This window comes from Carassius carassius, chromosome 40, assembly GCF_963082965.1.
Source record: "Carassius carassius chromosome 40, fCarCar2.1, whole genome shotgun sequence".
Classification (NCBI taxonomy): Eukaryota; Metazoa; Chordata; class Actinopteri; order Cypriniformes; family Cyprinidae; genus Carassius; species Carassius carassius.
In genome coordinates, this window is record NC_081794.1 from 22,375,329 (window position 1) to 22,396,601 (window position 21,273).

At 38.6% G+C, this 21,273-nt stretch overlaps 1 protein-coding gene across 1 annotated transcript; it reads right to left on the reverse strand.

Moving 5' to 3' along the window:
• Nucleotides 1-2,223: 2,223 nt before the first annotated feature.
• fscn2b (fascin actin-bundling protein 2b, retinal) lies at nucleotides 2,224-14,860 on the reverse strand. Its single transcript, XM_059532631.1, has 5 exons — nucleotides 13,110-14,860; nucleotides 6,378-6,534; nucleotides 6,025-6,146; nucleotides 5,750-5,917; nucleotides 2,224-3,211 (listed from the first exon to the last, which is right to left on the reverse strand). Exons 1-5 carry the CDS (start codon nucleotides 13,927-13,929, stop codon nucleotides 3,006-3,008), a joined length of 1,473 nt encoding a protein of 490 aa, XP_059388614.1. The 5' UTR covers nucleotides 13,930-14,860; the 3' UTR covers nucleotides 2,224-3,005.
• Between the last annotated feature and the right edge of the window lie 6,413 nt (nucleotides 14,861-21,273).

Here is a 21,273-nt window from a genome sequence, read left to right on the forward strand (position 1 = left end):
AATTACAAAATAAATGTAACAGTAATCAGTTACAGTTACTAAGAAAAAATGAGTAATTAAATTACAGTTACTTATGAAAATTGTAACGATTACAAAGAGGATTACATTTGAATATTTACACACATCCACATACAGCTTATTTCTTTCCCAAATTGCACTAAGACATATGGCCCATAATCTCCGAGACGCGGAAAACACATTCGTAGAATCCAGTCATAAAAATGGAATTCAGCCAAACGCGGAAGCAATATGCCACATTTTGGACGAATAAATCAAAAGTAGGTCAGTACACTTGAATCAAAACCCGATATGGACTGATGTCTGTGAATATTAAGCCGCAAAAAGACTGAATATGAATCCTGCAAGTTCTGCGTGTCTGTGGAAATCAGGCGCTGACTGGACACCGGGAGAACCAGGACTATTCCCGGTGGCCTGACAGACGATTTGGACTTCTACTTTTATATTGTTATTGTATAAATGCAGGCCGAATATACTAAAGCGATTATTTCCGAATCCGCGATTCGATAATTAAATCTCTAATAAATCATGAATCGGTTAGTCGTGACTGGCAATGGTTGGGCTCGCGCCCTCCGCGCCTCCGCCGAACGGTTTGGATCAGACTCCGAGTAATCAATGCGAGAGAGAGAGACCGGAGTGAACTGTGTAAGCGCACAGCTGGAGCAGAGAAGCGACACTTCTGTTCAGGGTTTCAGGTGCAGGTCAGTTTCATCTGTAAATATGCTAATGTAGTTTTGTCTTTGTTTACTTAGTCAAGCAGCAGCAACAGCACATTGCTCACACTCACTCAAAATACTGTATAAACGACGTCTTTATTATCTATTGTAATGTTACAGTAGTAAGTTAGCAGACAAATCATCATATTTTATCATAGGTTTAGGGGGAGCTAGTGCATACAAAAACACAACCCTGAGGAAAATTTATATAGCCCATGGTATGGCACTAACAGTGGTTTAACTATGGAATTTGTAGTAAAAATAAATACAAGTGGTAATTCATTTGCCAAAAAAAAAAAAAATTGCACTTACAAAACATGGTAAAAGTCAAATAAAAATCTTCAGTATTAAAGTCATGAGAGAGATGGGTGGATAATGGAAGTGAAGGGGCAGTTCAGGAGAGAACTCTTAATTACGTTGCAAGTCCCCCAACCTAAGGATTCAAATCTTTTTCATGTCAGGTCCAAAAAAAAAAATAGGGTTGTCCATGTTTCAGAATGGGTTGTGGGTGTATGAGTGTGAGATTTCCCAGCCTATTTTTTTCCCCATTTCTCATGGAAATTAATCTCTAGAACAGTCACTTCATGAGCATTTTTTACTTATTTTGAGAAACTATCATCATATCATATACAAAGAGACAGCATTGTTTCAAAAAGACACCAATGTTTCAGGAGTTTAGTACACAAAATAGGACACATGCTTATTAGATAACCGTATTTGAGTTGATGTATATGCTTTTATTTTTTTATTAACTATTTCTCCCCAAACCATTGTTAGAAGCAGTTAGATGCCGGTAGTTATGCAAAGATTTGGTTTCAAAAACAGTATCTATAAACTGTTTCTTTTGATTTTAAATCTGCATTGAACTTCAGATCAATCTCTAAGTAAAAGGCAGTACTAAAGTCTGATTGTGTGGTGGATGTGTTCAAATGTGATCATCTTAATTCAGGTGATGAAGAATGATGAAAGTCTGACAGTATTGAGCACTACTGTAAGGTTAAACCTGCATGGTGTAAAATGGTTGAAGATGATTAACAGTTGCAAATTAACATTCATTAGAAATTTATAAAAGTAATCAAAATGTACTCAAAAGTAATTAGTTACATTACTTTATTAAAGTAATTAAAAAAGTTACACTACTATTACATTTTAAATAGGGTAACTTGTAATCTGTAACCTATTACATTTCCAAAGTAACCTTCCCAACACTGTATACAAGTAGCCTATATAGAGAATAATTGGGTTTCAAATGGTTATCTTATTGACTAGCAACCAGCAGTTTATTTCTATAGCAAGACAGGCAAGTCTTTACAAACAATGCTGGTTCTCTCTGTCGGTAGTAATGCAAACTGTGCACACAGCAACAGCAAATGCTGCTTGCCAAGGACTCAGTTCTGATGCCTCGGCGGCCAGTTAAATACAAAACAGAACCAATCCATTTGTTTCACCTAAAACCAGGTTACAGTAAATGAGATTCATTCCTCCAAAATTAAGAGACAGGATTTTATTGTAATAACTGTAAAACCTTTCCAAATGGTCTTAAGAAAGAGAAAGCAAATAAATAAATAAATAAAGGGAATAAAATGAATTTAATCCTAGTACCTTTCATTTCGGTGAGACAGAGTAATTACTGTGTATCCTGCTCTATTCTAGGTTGCTTGGCTTTCCTGTCAGTGGCTAGTTAGCTTAAAGAAACAACAAGAAGAGTTAATTTACCCAGCCTAAATATATTTAAATGCCATGTATGTCCACATATGACAAACACAGCAGTCTGTAACCCCAGATAATGAAACAAACTTCACTGGAACTGACAAACAATAACACGGTAATAAATAATAGCATGAAAGACAAGACAATAATGGGTCGTTAAAAAAAGAAGAAGTAATAAACAAAAACAGCAGTAATGAAATGTGTCAATTTGAAAATCAACAGAGATAATAAAAGTGATTTGACACAGTTATAGCATGCTTTGCAAGTTTTATGTTAACATTATTAACTCACACATTTTTCCTTACAGTGTGCAATACTGAGCTGATATAATAAAGGTTCTTGACATGTTTGTATTCTGTTTATACAGGCTCATTTTGTATAGGAGTATAAACCAGAAATGGTAAATAATACATGTGTACTGCTGAATACTGACTCTACATTAAATGCTGACTGATAGGAAAACAGATATTAAACCGTAATTGTACCCATTTATTTTCTCACATGTGTAAATCCAAGAGTTTAACACAAGTAAGTGACAGTTCCTTATATGTCCACATGGTGTCAGTATTCCCAGAGGGAAGAGCTGTCTGCATTCTCTCCATCTCCTTTCAGATTGCCTCCTTGGTCTCCACGCAGATATTTGCCATTTTTGCCTCTTATAGCTATCCGTCCATGCTCTAAGAACTCAAAGCAGAAATCTTCAGGTGTGTCTCCATCAGTGCACACCAAGCCACTGTTGGACGCATACCAGAATTTTCCACCAACACCTATAGGAAATCAATACCAGTCAGCTTCATAACATAAATGTCTCCAACTCTGGTTAATTTCATTAGCACAAGAAAAAATGACAAAGTGCTAAAAATTATAGGTGCTGGTCATATAATTAGAATATCATCAAAAAGTTGATTTATTTCACTAATTCCATTCAAAAAGTGAAACTTGTATATTATATTCGTTCATTACACACAGACTGATATATTTCAAATGTATTTTCTTTTAATTTTGATGTTTATAACTGACAACTAAGGAAAATCCCAAATTCAGTATCTCAGAAAATTAGAATATTGTGAAAAGGTTCAAAACTGAAGACACCTGGTGCCACACTCTAATCAGCTAATTAACTCAAAACAACTGCAAAGGCCTTTAAATGGTCTCTCAGTCTAGTTCTGTAGGCTACACAATCATTGGGAACACTGCTGACTTGACAGTTGTCCAAAAGACAACCATTGACACCTTGCACAAGGAGGGCAAGACACAAAAGGTCATTGCAAAAGAGGCTGGCTGTTTACAGAGCTCTGTGTCCGAGCACATTAATAGAGAGGCGAAGGGAAGGAAAAGATGTGGTAGAAAAAAAGTGTACAAACAATAGGGATAACCACACCCTGAGGAGGATTGTGAAATAAAACCCATTCAAAAATGTGGGGGAGATTCACAAAGAGTGGACTGCAGCTGGAGTCAGTGCTTCAAGAACCACTACACACAGACGTATGCAAGACATAGGTTTCAGCTGTCGCATTCCTTGTGTCAAGCCACTCTTGAACAACAGACAGCATCAGAAGCGTCTTGCTTCAAAAAGGACTGGACTGCTGCTGAGTGGTCCAAAGTTATATTCTCTGATGCAAATAAATTTTGCATTTCCATTGGAAATCAGGGTCCCAGAGTCTGGAGGAAGAGAGGAGAGGCACACAATCCACATTGACTGAAGTCCAGTGTAAAGTTTCCACAGTCAGTGATGGTTTGGGGTGCCATGTCATCTGCTGGTGTTGGTCCACTGTGTTTTCTGAGGTCCAAGGTCAACGCAGCGTATACCAGGAAGTTTTAGAGCACTTCATGCTTCCTGCAGCTGACCAACTTTATGGAGATGCAGGTTTCATTTTCCAAAAAGGACTTGGCACCTGCACAAAGTGCTAAAGCTTCCAGTTCCGTGGTTTAAGGACCATGGTATCCCTGTTCATTATTGGCCAGCAAACTCGCCTGACCTTAACCCCATAGAAAATCTATGGGGTATTGTGAAGAGGAAGATGCGATATGCCAGACCCAACAATGCAGAAGAGCTGAAGGCCACTATCAGAGCAACCTGGGCTCTCATAACACCGGAGCAGTGTCACAGACTGATCGACTCCATGCCACGCCGCATTGCTGCAGTAATTCAGGCAAAGGGAGCTCCAACTAAGTATTGAGTGCTGTACATGCTCATACTTTTCATTTTCATACTTTTTATTTGGTCAAGATTTCTAAAAATCCTTTCTTTGTATTGGTCTTAGGGGTGCTCCGATCACGATCGGCAGATCGTTAATGCGCATCTCGTCAGTAACGCCGGTTCTCTAATCAGCGGTAAATTCCATCAGGTGCTTGATTTCACATAGAGCAGCTGTTACTACACAGAGCCGTTGTTAACTGAGAAAATGCGCAAATAAACGCTGAAAATGAACGTGGATTTGCGCAGCTTCTCAGTTAACAATGGCTCTGTGTAGTTACAGCTAGAACACTTGAATCCTTAAAGCAAATGTAATCAACAAGCTTTCGGTCAAACGACCATCCTCAGGGCGTTGTTTGACCGAAAGCTTGGTGATTAAATTTGCTTTAAGGATTCAAGTGTGCAGACAGTCTATTTTTTTAGATTTTCAGTCTTGTTTGTCTGGCACCTTGGTGATCATGAGTGCGGTGTAACTCCTACTAAATATGAAAAAAAAAAAAAAAAAAAAAAAATATATATATATATATATATATATATATTCACTTTTTTGTCACCTAAAATTTCGTATATAATATTGTATTATTCTTTTATGGCTATAAACAAAATACTGCATGTAGATAAATCGGTTCACACAAAAACCATTTCCATCTGGTAAATTAATTAAATACATTTAGACATTTCTGACACAGATTATATTTAATAATAACTTTATTTGAGCCATATTTAATTAAGCTAACCTTCACAATCATTGTATAGCTATCAAATTGCCTGAAAAAGCTCTATATTCCTATTTTTCCATCATCTAACATTTGGTGTATTTCATGATGTTGTATTTGAAGGGTGTAAAACCTTTTTTGTCTATGATCTAACATTTGGAGTAGCTCCTAATGTATTCCAAAATAGGCCTACTGTATGCCCTCTTACAACTAGTCTTCTTGAAAATCAATTTCAGCAGATTAATTGTTTTGACACTTCTGACAACCGATTACAACATAAATCAATTCCACGTAATAAAAGCTGTTATTTGCTTTCCAGAAACCTGCTTTAGGATTTATTACAGGGCATACAGAATAAAAATGATTGACAGTGTGATCAGATTAAAACTCACCTTTAATGTGGTATGTGCCGTCATTGAACTGCAGTGTAAATATGTCATAGACTGAACGATTGGCGTCGAGTGTATTAGAGTTCTTGTGGTGGCAAACATAACCATTCTCTCCCCTCAGGATCAAAATGGGCCTATTAATCAGCTTCAGAATCAACTGCTCGTCCTCACCTGGATGAAAAAAAACAGGGTGACTTATTGTATTCTTGTACGTTTCTCAAATAGATTTGATTTAGATATTTTGATTTTGTTTGTGGGTAGTATCAGTATGAACTCACCCAAAGAGTCACTGACTGCAGCAAGCTGGCCATTTTTCTTAGTGCATATGTATTTTCCATTGCTAGCTCGCAGTGCCACCCGTCGACCGAGCCACACTATGTCAAACATGGTGTTGGCACCACTGCACACAGAGGGAGATTGTATATATAAGCGTTAATAAAACATAAACAGAGAACAGGACTAAATGAAATGGCTTTGCAGTTTCTGTTATATTACTGCTGTGTTATGGATGTTGTGTATGAATTTAATCATAGTTACATAATAGTAACGTTGCTTGTCCTCATGTCATATCTTATATAAGTGTAAAATATTGATTTGTTTTGACATTTTTGAAAGTAAAGCTAAACCTTACGCTTCTTTGGCTGTTGATTGGATGCCTCCGTGAGCGACAAGCGTCCAGTAATTCCCTTCATTAGTTCTGAATTTGCACTTTCTTGTGTCTTTATCAATTTCCATTTGAAATGTCTCCATGTCTGTCTCATCATCCTGATTGGCAGAGACACTTACTCCTTTTGAAAAAAAAAAAAAAAAAAAAGACATAAGACAAAACTGTTATTCATTGCTTTTAATTTAAAACAGGCATATAAGGGAGATTTTTTATTTATTTATTTAAATAATGTTCAGAATAAAGCTTGTACCTCGAAATTGTACCTCGAAAATATTAACAGTCTTATTAGATATTTTATAAGTTTCACAATTAATTTAAAAAATAACTTAAGTCAGATTCAATTTAACTACAAGTTCATGAAGACTGTATAACGATAATCAACACCTGAAAAAGACCTTCGAATTATATATTTTATCTGAACAATCACTACTGTTCAATAGTCTGGTCCCAGTAAGATTTTTAAAAGATTTTTAATGATTTTGAAAGAACCTCACTGATGCTACATTTATATTAAAAACAGTAATATTATGAAACATCACAATAATAAAAAAAAAAAGATTTCTATTGAATATATTTTAAAATGTATTTTATTCCTGTGATGGTATAGCTGAATTTTTATCAATCATTTTTCCAGTCTTCAGTGTCACATTCAAAAATCAATATAATATGCTGGAAAAACAAAAACAAATATATATATATAATTTGTACACTTTTTAAGACTCTTTGATGAATAAAATGTTCAAAACAACAGCATATAATGGAACCCAGCCTTAACAGTGACATTATGTGAATACACAGAAGAAGGGGACAAAAATTATTATATATATATATATATATATATATATATATATATATATATATATATATATATATATATATATATATATATATATATATTTTTTTTTTTTATTATTATTATTATTATTTTAATCTCTAAGATAATAAAGTTTAAACCCACCTAAAATTGCTAAAGTCACTTATTACTATGCCCCAATACAATTGACACTGACTGTTAGAACAATATGTAACATGCTTTTCTGAGGACGCTTCAAATGCATCTGCTTAAACAAGATAGCGTGTGTTTGTCCTGAACTCTTCCCTAGTTTGGAATATTGAAGGGAGACAAAGCACCAGCATGATTAACTTCACTGCCACGCACGACAGGCATCAACCTGACTCTGAGCCCTATTCTGGCACAATGTCTACAGCGGACCGTGTTTATTTAAGACTCACATCTATAGTTAATGGAGCCCAAACATTTCACTCTGCTGTCTATAAACATCCTTTATTTCAATGCAAGATCACTGATGTTTTGAAATGAGGAGGTTTACTCATTCAGTCACAATGACAGATTCATTCCAAATCACTGTATTATTTGTAACATTAACATTTACACAACAAGACCACTGGCTGCGGTCTGAAACATTATTTATATCCTAACCATTCATCTTGATTAAACTATTGTGTTGTTTAACAGATGTAGACTTTGTGTGCTTCTATAAAAAACAAAAAAACTTGTGTATTTTTCTCTATGCATCTACATTACCATTCAGTGCAGTAGGGCAAAACCACTTGTGATTGTATCTTTCCCACTGCACGATAAAACCTTGGCATATAAAATGCAACCTTGGCAGGGTCAGAGGCCTCGCTGCATCCCGCTGGGTTTCTATGCCAATTAGTTCTGGGACTTTGTCATGGCATTCATTAGTCCAGAATTTAAGACATAGCTAGCTGTGTTCAAGAAACATCTAAAAAACAGGACACAATCGAACCAAGAAAGTGCTTTACTTGCAAGTGGCAAAAGTACGGTCAATCAATTCAAAATTTTGTTTAGGTTTAGAGAGTGTTTAATAGATTTAAGTTGAGTTTTCAAATGTTATTTGCTATTTATTAAAATTATTATTTAAAACGAAGCATGTATTTACATTACTATTCAAATGTTTGGAATAATTATGATTTTATAATGTTTTTGAAATAAGAAATGTAAAAAGTACTATTCTTAAATATTTTTAGAATTTTCTATTTGAATATACTTGAAAATGTAATTTATTCCTGTGATGTAAAGCTAAATGTTCAGCATCATAACTCGTCTTCAGTGTCAAATAATCCTTCAGAAATCTTTCTAATATGCTGATTTGGTGTTCAAAAAAACATCTTATACTTATTACCAATGTTTAAACAACTTTTGCTTTATATTTGTTTCGTGATACACTACCATTCAAATGTTTGAGGCAAGTAAGAGTTTAAAAAAGAAGAGATTAATAATTTTGTACACTAAGGACGCATTGAGTTGATCAAAATGGCAGTAAAACGTTTATAATATATCTTTTTTAAATAAATGCTGTTATTTTGAACATTCAAAGAATCCTGAAAAATGTGTCATGGTTACCACAAAATTATTAAGCTGCAAAAAACAGTTTTTAACCAATGCAATATATTGGTTTAATATGGTACAATTTAATATTCTGGTTTAATTTCAAAATATTACTTTAATCTATTTTTGATCAAATAAATGTAGTCTTGCTGAGAATAAGAGACTTCTTTCAAAAACATTTAGAAAGCGTAATTATTTAAAACTTCTGGTAGTGCTTTTAGTCCTTTTAAAATTATAAGGCATATTTAAAAATATCTAAATTACCTTAAAAGTGGTAAATAAATTAATAAAACTAATGTATATTTGAGCTTTTTCAAAGGACCTTTATGAGGTCTTCAAATGCTTTTGTATATTAAAAGAAACATAATTTCAGTCAAGTATGTCCAAACTTTTGGGCAAAAAAATGATTGAACTGCATAATCAAACAAAACCAACAGCATAGTGCAAGATGCATCAAACAGATTGTCGTGACTAAGGCTCAAAGTGGATGTATCCGAAAATATCCCTTGGTCATTTTCTTAAGCCTTTAACAGGCCAGATCCTGCACCTTACCCTCTTCTCCCTTCTCCCTCCACGCTGTCAGCCTTCCTACCCCTCCTCTTCTAATGCTGTAACCTCTCCTAATTCTCAGCATGCAAAGAGACACAAAGCTGCACCGTGGGGCCTGGTAAGCAGCTTTTTGGAGTAGCGTTTGTACAATCCTCCAGCTTCGAGGAAAACCAGTCGGGAGGCTGAAGTAATACTATTGTTTCAACGGGACTCTGCAGGGTGTCTGAGACATGCTGGGAAAGAAACCAGGCCTATCAGCAGAATCTGCTGCCATCGATCACTCCATGGTGGAATTTTTTTTTTTTTTTTAGGTTATCTGTGTGCTTTGTGTTTCTCCCTCTGCCTTTCATTTTCTCTCACACTGCATTGGACTATTTTTACAAATCATCTTGGCCTATAAATAGACACTACCTGGTCTTAATTTGGAATTGGGCTCTATAATCTGATTCCTAATTGCTTTAAGTAATAGAAACATGGTATGCAGGGTTAAGACAACACAGTGTTTAATGCATTGTTTTTGTTGGAACCAGAGTACAACTACCAGCCAAAGTCGCCAAAAACAAAGTCTTGTTTCTAATCAAGACAAAATCAGCGATAACAGAAAAGAAACAGCTTCAGATGTTTCTCTTTCTCAGATCAGACATCACTCTGCTGCAGCGGTTTTCATTTCTGCAGCCCGTTACACTTTATTTTCCAATTTCACGTCTGACTCTGCTTTAGTTTTGCACCAAAGATAGAAGAAGGGAGGCCAGCTGGGGCAGGACACTCTATCTCCTCTGTTGATCATTCCTCATCCACGGCATTGTGATTACTGAGCTCAATCCTGGACTCCTGCGAATGACCTCACTCCCATCACAGAATGCTCCCTCTCAATTTACCAACCCATTTCTGTGGTATGGTAACAGTACCCAGAGACAGAGACAGTGAGAGGGCCTTCTCAAAACTGGGGCAAGTAGATCGCTGCATGCGTACCAGGTCAAATACCTATCGGAGAACACAAGCAGTATATGGGAGAACAATACAAAAGGTGACTACAGTATGCATTTAGGTTTTGGTTTAACATGCATGTAATCCATGGGGTTTAAAAGTCTGGGGCTCCATTGGAAATCTGGAAAAATAAATAAAAGAAAAACATTTGGAGTGCATGCTGCTTGAGTGCTTCTGTCAACAAAGCAGAAAGGGGACAAAGACATTCTGAAACTCATTTAAATTTTTCAATTCAGCTTTCACTTATGTTGATATTACAATTTGTCATTAAAAAACTGATTAAATTATAAAAATGCTAAGTATAAGCATTTCCACTTGTGGTCTTGGAAGTTTGGATCCCATTCTATTTGAAGATGTCTACTTAAAGCTGTGTCTACTTAAAGACAGTCTGAGATCAATTTTGGTAAAGTGATGCCACAATCTACTGTCTCTCATTTTGTTAGCTTTCTTTCTTTTCTTTTCTTTCTGTCTCTCTATATCTCTTCCTTTGTGCTCATCTCCTTTTCACCTTCCGGGCCAGATTAGAATGCTCCAGGGAACACTGTGGAGGTGATGAGGAACATGGTAACAGATCCACATGTCTGAGTGCATGCCTTTCCGACTCAGTATGTGTGCCACACAACATGCGCCATAGTTGCTGCAGAAAATTACACCACAACAAAAGCAAGCAAATAAACGTCATATCTCAGCCAATAATAGCGATATTTCTGAAAAACGACCATGCAGTGTCACTACTCATTATTGATTAAAAGATCTTCTGTGAGTTTGTGTTGCATCCTGGGGCGAGAGGCCTGGGGCTTAATGAACGTCAGACCTGCAGAGCTGATTGGCAGTCCTGTCTGAAGTCATCTCTGGTTCCCTTCGTCATGAAGAGACTATCTAAAAGAAATGAATTGCTTAATCCATTAGCAAAATTACTTTACCTAATTGCTTTTTGCACAGAATGAATGTGCAATAGATGGGGAGAGATGCTTCTCGTTCATTAAGAACAAATGTTCCATCTGGTCTGTGTCATTTTCCCTGTCTTTTTTCACCCATAATGAAATGCCTTGATTTTTTTGGTAATATGTTGATACTTGATATTTCCTAATGTTGAATCGACACTGAACCATTTGAAGTAAGAGGAAAAACACCATGTAGGAGTCATAATGTGTGACTGAAACATCTCGCATCTTAATTTTGATTACAATCCAGAGCTTTCGACTATGGCTTCAGCTGCTAGCATTGAAGGCTTCCCAATTTATTGGAGGATTTGTATAATATCTGCCCTGCAACCTACTTAGCTGGTCAAATTAACTCAAATTCTTTGTGCTGGTGCACATGCTTTTCTACCACAAACTAACTTTTTGAATGGCATTAAATGACTTTATCCCATGAGTAAACTAAATTTACAATACAACATCATGTCCTCCTAAGGGAACTGCTGCTAACGTCTTTGATTTATGATCTTTTAACAGTGACAATGAAAAAAAAAAGCCATACCATCCACCTGTCCACACCTATAATGCATTATGTCTCTATTCATTGTGAACTTGTGCCTGATCTTTCCTTTTCATCTTGCCTGTCTTGTTCTCTTTTCAGCTGTATACTTTCACACTTTCCATTGTCTCTTTTCCCCCAGTTTTTTTTTTTTTTTTTGCCTGTCGGGCCAAAACCCAACTGCTCCCGAAGGACTCTCTGATTTGTGTCCCCATTGTAGCCCAGCACATTGCATGGTCCCCAGATAAAGAAATGTGGCGGCAGGCTTGTGTTTCTGAAAGCAGACTCCACCATCATTGAAATGCCCCGTCCACTCAATTATTTATCACACCTTGCCAGTGCCACTAGTGTGTGCATGCATGTAGACATGTGCATGTGAGTATATCAGAGCATATTTTGTTATATAAAAATACTAACTATAAGTGTATCACTGCGAAATATTCTTCACAGATACGTGCACATCTGTGAGAATGACTGAGAGAGAGGGAGATAGAGATGGATGAGTGTACTGGAGAGGACAGGATCTGTTACTGACCCAGCTTCCTATGGCGGATATTCAAAGCCATTCAGTTTCTCCAGTAATTTATCTATTGCAGGTGGCTCAAAATGCTTACCAAGAGCTCTGCACTGGAGATAATGGATAATGTTACAGCATGCAAGATTTACATTATAGAACTTAGTAGCTCAGTCAAGACAGGAAGCTACAATTTTGCAGTGTGTTTGTTAGCAGAGCACATGGCCAGCGAATAAAAATCGGCCACGTCTGGCAGATTAATATTGGCCTATTCAGCTGAAAAGGCAGCTGCTGTATATTATTTCTGTGAGGTCATGCTCATGGGCGTGACTCAGTGTTCACCTGCTCTCCATGCTAGTTTTCATAGATTTGACTATGTATGCATAGTTTGCAATGCAGCTGCAATTTTGCATGAAGGCTATTTTCATGCACTGGTGTGCTTGCGTATAGAAACACTAATGAGAACCGAAATGGACAACAAAACAGTGCAAATTATTCTCAGACTAAAATCATATTGTTAAGCATATTATTCAGTCTGAAAATTAAATATCCATTACAATCAACATTTACATGCTTTAATTCCATACTTTAGATTTCTGGTTTTAGATCTGGTTACCCAACAGGCATTAGAGGTACATAATAGATCTAATGAGGACTAACATCTGTTACACAAGATGCCACAGGAGCGCTAAGGCACAGAGACAAACCGTCTTTTTAGGGGTTCCCTTGAATCTTCTTCTAAGGGATAGGTCAGTCAAAAAATTAGAATTCTGCCATGAATAGCCCCACTTACCTTGTCGGATGGAAACAAATCTGTTGTTGGCGGCCTGAAACACCACTTGCGGATGGCTTTCCTCAAGATCAAACAGCTCGTCTTTGCCAGGTTTGGAGCAGCGTCCAGAGCGCAGAGTTCCAGTGGGCCCCATGGGGGTCAAGTACTTCCCCTCACAGTCCTTGAAGGCCAACTTGCCTGATTTCAGTTCCAAAGTGTAGCCTGTCCCACGGCCATTTTCAGAGGACAGTTTCCCATCATTGCTCAGAAAGCGGCTGTCACTAGTTTTAAGACAATATTTGCCATCCATGTACACAAGAGTTAGAAGAGCATCCACACCCCAAGGGATGTTACTGTCCACAGCAATCTCTCCCTCTGGAGATGCTAGGTGGGCGTAGCGTTTGCGGGCCACGCTAAGCAGATTGGCCTGTGGATGCAGTGCCAGGTGCATGGCCCATAGTTCTGCCTCGCCAATGGTCTGAGCAAAGCAGGATAAGTAGTCCTCTGAACCACCGAAGAAGCGCAGATATGGCTCGGACTGCATGGCCCAGCGCCCGTCTGACTGTGCCACAATCAGAAACCGGCAGTCATTCTCTTTGGTTTCAGCTTCACAGCTTACCTTGCCATCTTTATCAGAAGCCAGGTAGCGCCCCAGGTGACTGCGGAGATAAACCACCTGACCGTCCTGCTCATCTTGCTCCAGTGTCCAGATCTGCTTCTTCTTTAGACTCTGAGCTGAAGCGTTCAACTTGAAGCCAAAGGCCTCCGCTGTTAGATAGCGATTCTCATAATTAATAAGCCCGAATTGTAGCTTGAGGGCTTTACTGCCATTGGAGGGCATCCTGGCTTACAACCCAGATGGAAACCAGAGAGTAGCCTGCAGACTTACAATGTTAGCTCCACTACTTTGCCTGATTAATTTGCTTCCTATTGGAGAAGAGCAAAGTGAAGTCCACTTAGTGTAGCTGGCTCTTTTCAGATACAGGCCTTAACTTTCTTTAGCAGACTGCTCCTAAGTTCTTATTTTGGTTTTGTTCTTGGTCCTTGGCCTTTCTGCTTGGTACAAACGGCGCCTTGCTCCCCGGAGAGCTTGCAGAGGCTCTGGAGATTTTTTTTTCTCCCTGTGTTTCCTAATCAGATCAGATTATAATCAGGAGGACTCAACACCTCAATCCAGAGAGCCGCTGACGTCACCCTGATCCCAACGGTTCATTTTCCTCTGTGCCTCTTTCACTCTCTCCCCGTCTCATTCCCTTTCCTTCTCAATTTACCTGTGTTTTTCTGTCCTCTCCAGTGGCTGCCTTTGGGATTGTGGGACTGTTGGTCTCTAAAAGAGATGCTCAAGACTGAGTCGCACTGTTTTGCTTCTCAATGCTTTACTCGTCTCAATCCTTTAGGTTTACATCTCATTAGCTTGTCACCTCCTTGTCCTCTTCTAAGTCACTTTACTTGAGTCACATCCTCAGAACTTGTGTGTCCCTTAAACAGACCAAACTTTCTCCTTCGAGAACTCGAGAAATAGCAGCATTTCACTGTGCAAGGTGCCCACTATTTGCCAGACCAGCTTGTGCCATGTCAACAAATGCCACCTGAAGTACAGTGCAGCTTTTCAGCTGTACTTCAACACCTTTTCTACTTCCCTTTCACCTGTTGTCCTATCCTCTTATCTTTCTTTTTCTACGTCCTTTCTCTCGTCTCGCTATACTGGACGTATTCTTACACTAGAGACCCTTTATGGAGGCCCAGTAATCCACCTGTTCTATAGTGCTCCTGCTTTTGTCCTCCTCCCCAGTCTCTAACTCGTTGCTGATGGTGATTTGACACAAAACTGGGTAACCAGAGCCCTCCCCCAGCACCCGTGGTAGTGGCCTGAGAGGGGGATCGGCTTTCCAGTGTACACTCAGGATACAGTTACATGACTTCTCTGATTCCGAGCTCGGTGGGTCATCTTTATTACGGCAATGTGTGCATGGGTGTGAGAGTGTACTTGGAGGTAACAAACAGATGCTTATTCAAAGATGCCTGACATGTAGCCATTGAGGACCAATTTACTGTGACTGAAAAACATCTCTCTAGCTCATTTCCAGTCACATAAGTTGTTTGCTTAGCATTTCACCGGCCATGTTGCTTCATGTTTGCATAATGCTACACATATTGTCGATCAATTTCAAATTCCAAGCATGTTTGTTCGAAAAACCGTCTCCTCCACAGGCCCCTAATCTGCCTTTCAATGATCCAACTCTTTTATTGGACCAATCTAATCCACAGCAGCACCAAACCCCTCCTCCTCTCCTTGGGCGCGTCTTGGACACAGAACCTTCCATCTGTCGGGGGCTGACCGCGTGTGGGACGGGTAAGCCTGAACCACACACACACATATACACAACTCTTCTAAGCACAGGAACAATAAGACATCCATTAACCGTTATTGGCTTTCACAAATCTTTTCTTTGTTTACATTCGTTCAAGATCCTCTAAGCAGAGATGTTAACCTTAGACATGCACTATGACCCTTAAATTTTAATTTACACTTTTACATTGTTGTTAGATGCTTTGACATGATAAAACAAAAAGTAGAAGAAATTTTATGTTACAGTGAGTAGCTAGGGATTTAACTGCAAAATCCAGTCAAGCAGATCACAGTACCTCGTTGCAACTGATGTGCCGTCAATGGAGTACTACAAAGACTGAGTCAAAAATAACATCCCATTGGGTTCAGAATAAAAGCTAAATTATCACACACTAAAACAAGTGTTTCTATATTATCAAAATTCAGTAATGGTGGGAAGCCTCTTTAACCTTGTCACCATAATTAAATCTCTCTTCACTTAGGCTTTCTTCAGTGGGCTGAGAGGTTGTCAATAGCAAGCAATCCCCTTAACAGCCTGACTGACATTTGGGAGCTTTGCACTTTCAAAGAGAAAAGCTATCATGACCTGTGAGCCAGGTTAATTCTCCTGACTGCAAATACAGTGACGCAGAAACTCCCATTGCATCACTGACGATATCTTTTTCCATTTCTAAATGAATGTATGAAATATGGCTGAAGAGATAGGAGATTTCCAGATATATTAACTTTTCTTCGGTGGAATAAAAATACAAATGAATGGTTGACAATATGCCTAATATGGAAAGCACGTTCCAGAGTATCTATCCCAAATTTTCAGAATGAAAGGAAAGTACTAGAGTGTGCCACCAGAGGGAGGCAGAGTAGCAGAAATTTCCCAGAGACATGAGGAAAGTTTAACATAATAGAGTTTTATACATTAAAAAAAAATTATTTTTCAAACAATATGAACAGGAAGTAAACAACATTAAAGGTAAATTACACATCACAGACACTGTCTGGTTACCAATACCCTGAAGTCATTGTTTGGGCCCCTTAATGTCATTTTTATATTTAATTACTACAAAATTTGTCTGACAGTATTATTTCAGCCCCCAGTCCCCATTCAAAACATCAACTCTAAGCACAACCACACAATTACCACCTTTTATTTTTGTTGGTATTCAGCTCACAAGTGTATTCCCGTGGTCCATTACCCAAGTCAGGCATGACTATGCAACACAGTATTGTGCATGTCCACGCATGAGTGTGTGCATGAGTGTGCTTACGTGTGTGTAGTGTCTGGTGCGGTGGTACCTCTTGATAGGCAAGCAGATGTTTTTGGGAGGCCAGTGCTGCCAGGTTGAGTCTGAAATGGTTCTTTAGAGACCATTACCCAGCTCCTCTGATGGCAGTCAAATAGCTATCATTACTACGCAGCCTGGGGAGGGAGCACGATTGTCAGAGAGAGAGACAGAGAAAGAGAGAGAGAGAAAGAAAAGGAGGGGAGGGGGTGGAAGAAGAAAAAAGCTTGAGTTTAAAAATGAACATTTCAGAGTTAACAGCCCCCCAGCTTTTTCTACCCTATTAACCGCAATGCTGCTATTCCCCTTCTCTGTCGGGAGCAACCCTGCCATCCCCAATCCCACCAATATATGTAACACCCTTCTTTCTTGCTCTCCTTCTTCTTTTCTCTCACTCTACCCCGGCCTCTTCATCATCCCTTTCATTTTTATCCCATCTCCCGCACTCCCCTTAACCTGTGATCTTCTCTTCCCCTTCTTCTCTCCTCCATCGCACCCTTTCCACACCCCATGCTCAATTTTTTCTCACCCTCAAATGCTCAACTCTGAATTCTGCGCCTTTGGCTCTGTAGCCTTGTTTTATCCTGTCATCAGAGCAACAATACCATGTTTTAGTTCAAATGTGGCTGAGGTTGTTTGTTCCCTTTTATTTATTTTTTTAGTTCTCCCTTGAAATGAGGTATTTTAGAATGACTTGCATTTGTTTTTCCTCAATTGAATTAATTGCTTCTGCTTATATTACTGTTATGCTTTTGATAAAAAAAAATCTCTTAAATGAATAAATGTAAATTTAATGTCATTATTCTTTATCTACACTAGTGTAGCGTTATTTCAATTGTTTTATTGTATCTACTTAAATTAGTTTTCTCTCTTGCATTAAGCTCTTCTGTTTTATTATTCTCTTTTATAATTCGCCTTGGATAAAATGTGTGCTAAACGGATAAATGTAAATTTAATGTATTTTATTTCTTCTTTTAGCAAGAGTCATCTGAACAAAGATGGAGAAATCCAGACCAGATCAGCACAAGGTGGATGGCTGAAAATGCCACCAGAGCTTTAGTGTACAGCTGCAGTAGCCATGCGTCTGTGGGTGACCTCCTTGTCCACCACGGGAGCAGCTAAATTGTATGTCTGCTGCATAATTCATAAGGGGTAAACGGGAAAGAGCACCTTCCATCAAACACAGTCCTCGAGCTGGCCTCTAGGTGTCACTATTGTTTTACACGTTGATTTGAAGTGCTCACCATAGTCCCTTTTTAAGAAAATAAGAGATTAATGCTTGGTTTGTCAGACTTGGTGCCTCTGTGACTGTGAGCCTAATGGAATTATACTCACTTGACTATTTTTAATCTTTGTTCTATAGCCCCCTCTCCAAACGGGACCTCCCAGTCAAAGAAAGGCGTGAAACCAGAGTCAAGCAGTTTATACGTCTTAACAGCAATTAAAGTTGCACTAAGTTTTACATATAAATAAATACCATTAAAATGATGCACACCCATATGTGAAGACTTCAGTCATGTCAGTCATTTAGAAAAAAGCTGTTTTATTCTGCATGGAGTGGGTTGCTTCTTCATGGGCGCCACACCACCATACTGTGTCAAACAAACTTTATGCATCCAGGCCAGTAGGTGTCAGTATAAAGTTCTGAAGCTCTCAATATTTTTTAATTTTTGGGTGTGATGCTAAAAGTTAATCTTAACTAACTGAATGCACCTTTAAACGTCATCAGTGTAGGCTACTACACGATTATTATCAATGGTCATCTTCCCACGACTCTGTTGAATTTATAGTCAAAAACGCTAGGGAGGCTTGGCGCTAAATATTGCCCTCAACAATTTGGTCTGTTGCCTTATTATTGCAACCTAGAATAGACCTATGCTTCCCCCTCAGTAGTGAGGTATTTTTAGATCTCACATCCGTCTATTCAATCAGACAGTTTATTTAAGAACATTTCATTTTGTGCGTGGGCTAATTGACACATCCATATCAACAGGACCCATGTAAATTTCATCCTAATGTAATCAAGCTAATGGTTTATGGCCTAATGGATGCAGATTATAAAAAGAGGATGGATGTTTTATATACAATTTGCACCTAAACTTCGGGCCATTTATTTTGCTGACAAGAAAATGCTTCCCAAAAAGGGACTTGGATGAGAAATGCTTCACGGGGCAGTCATAGCAAAAAAAAAAGGGAAAAAAGTGTGGCAGGAATGAGTTAACAACTGAGATGAATAAAGAACTGTTAGAAACTGCCAGCCAATCCGTATTGAGATTAACACTTCGGACGCATATGATTGGCTAGAGCGGATTCAATGCATGTTCGTTGATAAGTACAAGATTCTAGGCCCACGTGGGTCGCATTACCATTGAGTAGATGCCATTGGCTGAGGACTTCGCGTAGCCCCTCCCCCGCCACGTGATTGGCTTCACACTTCTCTCCCTCTCTCATTCTCCGTCTGCGGAAATAACCCTGCGCGAGTTGAGAGTCAGCGCGAGCGCCTTCGGCTCGTCGCTTCGCATCTATCAGAGAGCGCGTGAAACTAACACGGTTCTGACATTTGGTGCCGCACCTCTTAACAACCTTAATATGATTTTCTTTAAAAACATGATTATTAGATATGATATTTAACTCTATATTTTCAGCCTTTGCCTGTCTGGAAACACCATACGTGTAGCCCGGGGTGTTTTATTTCATTCTGCTTGTGCGGCACGGAATTACTGGAGTCAGATTCTCTCTCTGTGTTGCTCTTCTGCATCCAGTTCATTCTCGGCCAGTTACAGCCAGGTTATATTTTGCTGGCAACATACAAATTAGATGGGACATTGTAGAATGCATCAAACAGACGTGCGCCTGCAATTACACTTTGGCCATATAAAATAGCTTGATCAGACCAGAAACAGAAAAGTGCATAACTCTAGGGAGTATTTATAAATGGTTACCGCATGCGGTTTTTACTGACTTGACAAACCAGAGTAAATCCCCTAAAATGCACTGGATACTGATAGCAATCTGATCACTGATCAATTTGAGACAAAATAATAATAATAATAACCGCCAAGTGTAATTATGCATTTAGACTTAGACTTTCAGTAGAAAACCTATCATTTGATATTCCCGTGCATCTCAATGGCACTTGCTCGACTGGTGCAAGACTCTGTGAGCATGCAATTCTTTTGAGAATTATTTTTTTTTTTTTTACATAAATCATCTGAATTTGCCATGTGACTAACAAATACAGAGCAAAAACATTGGATGATGGCACTGTCCAAAAGCAACAAACAAGAAAAATGTAATTTCACATTTCAATTCATTAAAAAACAAAACATACATGGACATATTTGAATTACTTTTTCCGGTGGTACAAGAGGATGAACCTCAAAAGGTTTTAGACCTGTATTTATTTTTATTCCATTTCTAAGAGATGCAAACAAGGCCTTAGGTTTTTAACGACATGCCTGTCCATTATAGTGTCCACTTAAGCTTCCAGAAAAATTAGAATATTATACTTACATTGCTGGTGGGATGCATGACCTAAGGTCCACAGTCCTGCGATGGTTACTGTGGTGATTGTGTTCTTTTCTCACCAGTTTTTACTTGGTACCAGGCTTTACATCATGTCCGCACAGTGGAAATGGACCTTGCTGCATGCAGATGCAGAACACTTGATTATATCAAATACTCATAGCATTGATGCATTCTCTTTCTCAGTTTGCCCACTGTCCTATGCAAGTATACAAGCAATAAGGGATGGTTTTGCTATTCATCATAGTCGAATGTCCTGAATTGTATTCTTTTTCACTCACATGCATGATCCTGTGACTTGCACAGCGTAACACACTGGTGTAATTTACATTTAAACACACCGATTAAGAGATACACATGACTTAAGATGCTTGGTCTTCCTCATTCTGAGTCAGACTAGTGCATGCACACACACACACACACACACACACACACATAAACACATACACAGTCTTTGCCCATGCATTATCCATATCCTGGCTCAGACACTCTCATCACACACACACTCGCGCACACACTCCCAGATGCTGCCCTGCTGTGATGCCTGAAGCTAAGCAAGCCAGCAAGATTAATAACGACCCCTGCCTCCCGAAAGGCAGGGCAAAAAATACACTGTTTGCAGAGGGTTGAGAAGGAGAGGGAGAGAGAACGAGAGAGAGAGAGACTCTTTTTGTTGGCAGGTTAGTGCCATTCACTACCTCTAACACTCACAGACCCTCCCCCTGGGGCCGCCGACATGGATTAATGTGTTTAGTACAATTATTTCATTTATTACTGTCTGGGGCTTTTTTCAGATAAGAACATTTTTCAGGTTGCTAACCATTATTACCTCTAGGACTTGCCAAGCGCAGGGGCTCGCGGTCAGAAGCTCCGCTCTTTTGTTAATGCTTCTACTAGCATCTGTTCCACAGCTTCGCTACTAGATTGAGAGGATGAGAGCTCCATCTTTCTCCTCGTACATTTCTTCCTCTTGCATTTGCTTTATGCCAAATCTTTACAATTTTGGTGTTTGTTAAATGTCATACATAAT